Here is a 2,627-nt window from a genome sequence, read left to right as displayed (position 1 = left end):
TGGGTTTTGTGTTAAATATTGGTTTTGAATTGACATGGATTTTGCGTTAATTCTGTCATGTGAATTTACATGGGTTTTGCTTATGGTTTTATTTTGTTCAATTTCTTCATATGGCTTTAAAAAACTTCTTCAATTTCCTTATATGGTTTTATTTTATACTTTTCTTTTTCTCCTTAAATGTCGTAAGATGATGCTTCTGGTCCTAATGTTATCACTAGTGAGCAATCTTCAAAAACTTCTGAGTCAAGCCAAACGGTTGCAACCTCATGAAAGAGAAATTCAATGAATCCAAGGTCAGAGGTGTGGGAACACTTCGCAAAATTTGTTAATGAGGAGGGTGAAAGTAAGGGTAGGTGTAACGACTGCCAGAAGGAGTTATTTTGTGATCCACGGAAAAATGTAACAACCGCACTTAAGAATCACATTTATTCATGCGAAAAGTTCCCAACCAATATAAGTACAAAGCAAACACAGTTGAATTACCAACCCATCAGGGATCAAGAGGGGGATGGTAGTGGCACCCTTACTACTTGGAAGTTTGATCAAGAGGCCATTAGAAATGCCTTAGTCCATATGATCATTGTTGATGAGCTTCCGTTTAAGTTTGTGGACAAGGAAGGGTTTAGACATTTGATGTCAGTTGCTTGTCCTCAGTTTCATATTCCGCCACGTTTGACCATTACAAGGGATTGCTTCCAATTCTTCGTAGATGAGAGATTGAAGTTGAAAACATTTTCTAAACACTCAAGTCAGAGGATTTGTCTCACCACAGACACATGGTCTTCTTTACAAATAATTAACTACATGTCTCTTATAGCTCATTATATAGACAGTGATTGGAAGTTGAACAAAAAATAATTTTTTTCTAATTTTGAGTCACAAAGGTGAAGCTGCTAGTAAGACAGTTGAGAAGTGTCTACTTGATTGGGACATTGATAGAGGGTTCACCATTACGGTGGACAATGCAAGTTCAAATGACGTTGCGGTTGGGTATTTGGGGAAAAGGATCATCAACTGGGGGTCTAGTGTTTTGCAAGGAAAATACCTTCATATGTGGTGTATTGCACACATTATAAATCTAGTGGTGTGTGATGGGTTGAAAGAAGTGGGAATTTCGATTGATCGTGTTCGGGCCGCCGTTAAATATGTGAGGAGTTCTCCAGCTAGGTTGAAGCTGTTTAAAGAGTGTGTTGAGACTGAAAGGATTCCAAGCAAAAGTTCACTGTGTTTGGATGTTTCTACTAGCTGGAACTCGACCTATTTGATGTTAAACGCAGCTGAAAAAATTGAAAAGGCATTTGATAGGTTTGACGATCAAGATCCATTTTTCAGTAGTGCAGTTGATTCGAGGGATGTGAATGGGGTTAGGAAGCCCGATCGTGACGATTGTGAAAAAGTTAGGAGTATGGCGGCCTTGCTACAAAACTTCTATGACCTCACCATACGGGTTTCTGGATCATTGTATGTTACATCCAATACCTTATTTCATGAAATTAGTGAGGTGGAATGTCTTTTGAAACAGTGGTGTGAGTGAAGAATTTGATTTGGCATTGATGGACAAGAGAATGAAAGAGAAGTTTGAAAAATATTGGGGGGGCATTGCAATGATGAATAAGTAAATTTATATAGCGGTTGTTCTTGACCCTAGAAATAAATTAGATTTTGTCAAGTTTGCTCTTATTGATTTCTATGGAGATGAAGAAGGGAAGGAGTTGGGGAAAAGTGTATGAAGCCACGCTTGAAATGTTTAATGAGTTAGACAATAGGAACACGATTAACACAACTCATGACAATCAAGGTAACATGGGGCAATCAATTTCAAGTGACAATGCTTAGAGCTCACAACACGTGAGGAAGATTATGAAGGAAAAGTATAAGAAATACAAAATTAAATCCGATGGTGGCGATAACAAAATGGAGTTGGGCAGATATTTAAGTGAAGATAACGAAGAGGAAAGTAATGAGGACTTTGATATATTAGGGTGGTGGAAACTTCATAGTCCTAGGTTTCCTTTCATGTCTCAAATGGCTAGGAGTGTGTTAGCGTTTCCCATCTCCATGGTTGCTTCGGAGTCTGCATTTAGCATGAGGGCGTGTTTTTGATGCATTTAGGACTTCATTTACTCCTAAGATCGTACAAGCTCTTATATGTGCTCAAGATTGGCTTCGTTCAACATCAATGCCGGTTAACATCGAAGAAGCATTAGAGGAGCTTGAAATGGTTGAAAATGGTAATATTTGTACTCTTTTAAATTTACTTAATTATGTTCTAATGTTCTGCTTCTATCTATTTTTTTTAATTGAAACTTGATTGTACCTCTTTTTCTATTTTTTTTCAGAACTTTCCAAAATTGGAGATGTTTCTTCCAATATTGATCTATGAAGAGTGAAAGATTGAGGATTGTTTGCTTCATTTTAGTGAAAGATTGAGGTTTGTTTACTTCATTTCAAGATTGGCTTTGCAATTTATTGCTCTTTTTTTTTTTTACCAGATGCTATAAAATTGTATCAACTTGGTTTGTCACTTGTCAGTTGTGATAGGAGGTGGATTTGTATGGACTTTCGAGGTGGTTTTAGTTATGGTGGTGTGCCTGGTAGCCTAGTCCTGGTGGGCCTTCTGTGGTTGT

General features: G+C 37.5%; 1 protein-coding gene across 1 annotated transcript; it reads left to right on the top strand.

Annotated features, from left to right (window-relative positions):
* Positions 1–282: 282 nt before the first annotated feature.
* LOC143858847 (zinc finger BED domain-containing protein RICESLEEPER 2-like) lies at positions 283–2,383 on the top strand. The gene is made up of 4 exons (XM_077369557.1): positions 283–748; positions 885–1,461; positions 2,113–2,231; positions 2,340–2,383. The coding sequence occupies exons 1-4, from the start codon at positions 283–285 to the stop codon at positions 2,381–2,383; spliced, it is 1,206 nt and encodes a 401-aa protein (XP_077225672.1).
* The last annotated feature ends 244 nt before the right edge of the window (positions 2,384–2,627 follow it).

The sequence above is a fragment of the Tasmannia lanceolata genome, unplaced genomic scaffold (assembly GCF_043159265.1).
Source record: "Tasmannia lanceolata isolate RefF3 unplaced genomic scaffold, GAP_Taslan_0.1 ptg000026l, whole genome shotgun sequence".
NCBI classification, from domain to species: domain Eukaryota; kingdom Viridiplantae; phylum Streptophyta; class Magnoliopsida; order Canellales; family Winteraceae; genus Tasmannia; species Tasmannia lanceolata.
The sequence above is the reverse complement of the archived record's forward strand: the minus strand, read 5'-3'. Positions and strand labels throughout refer to the sequence as shown.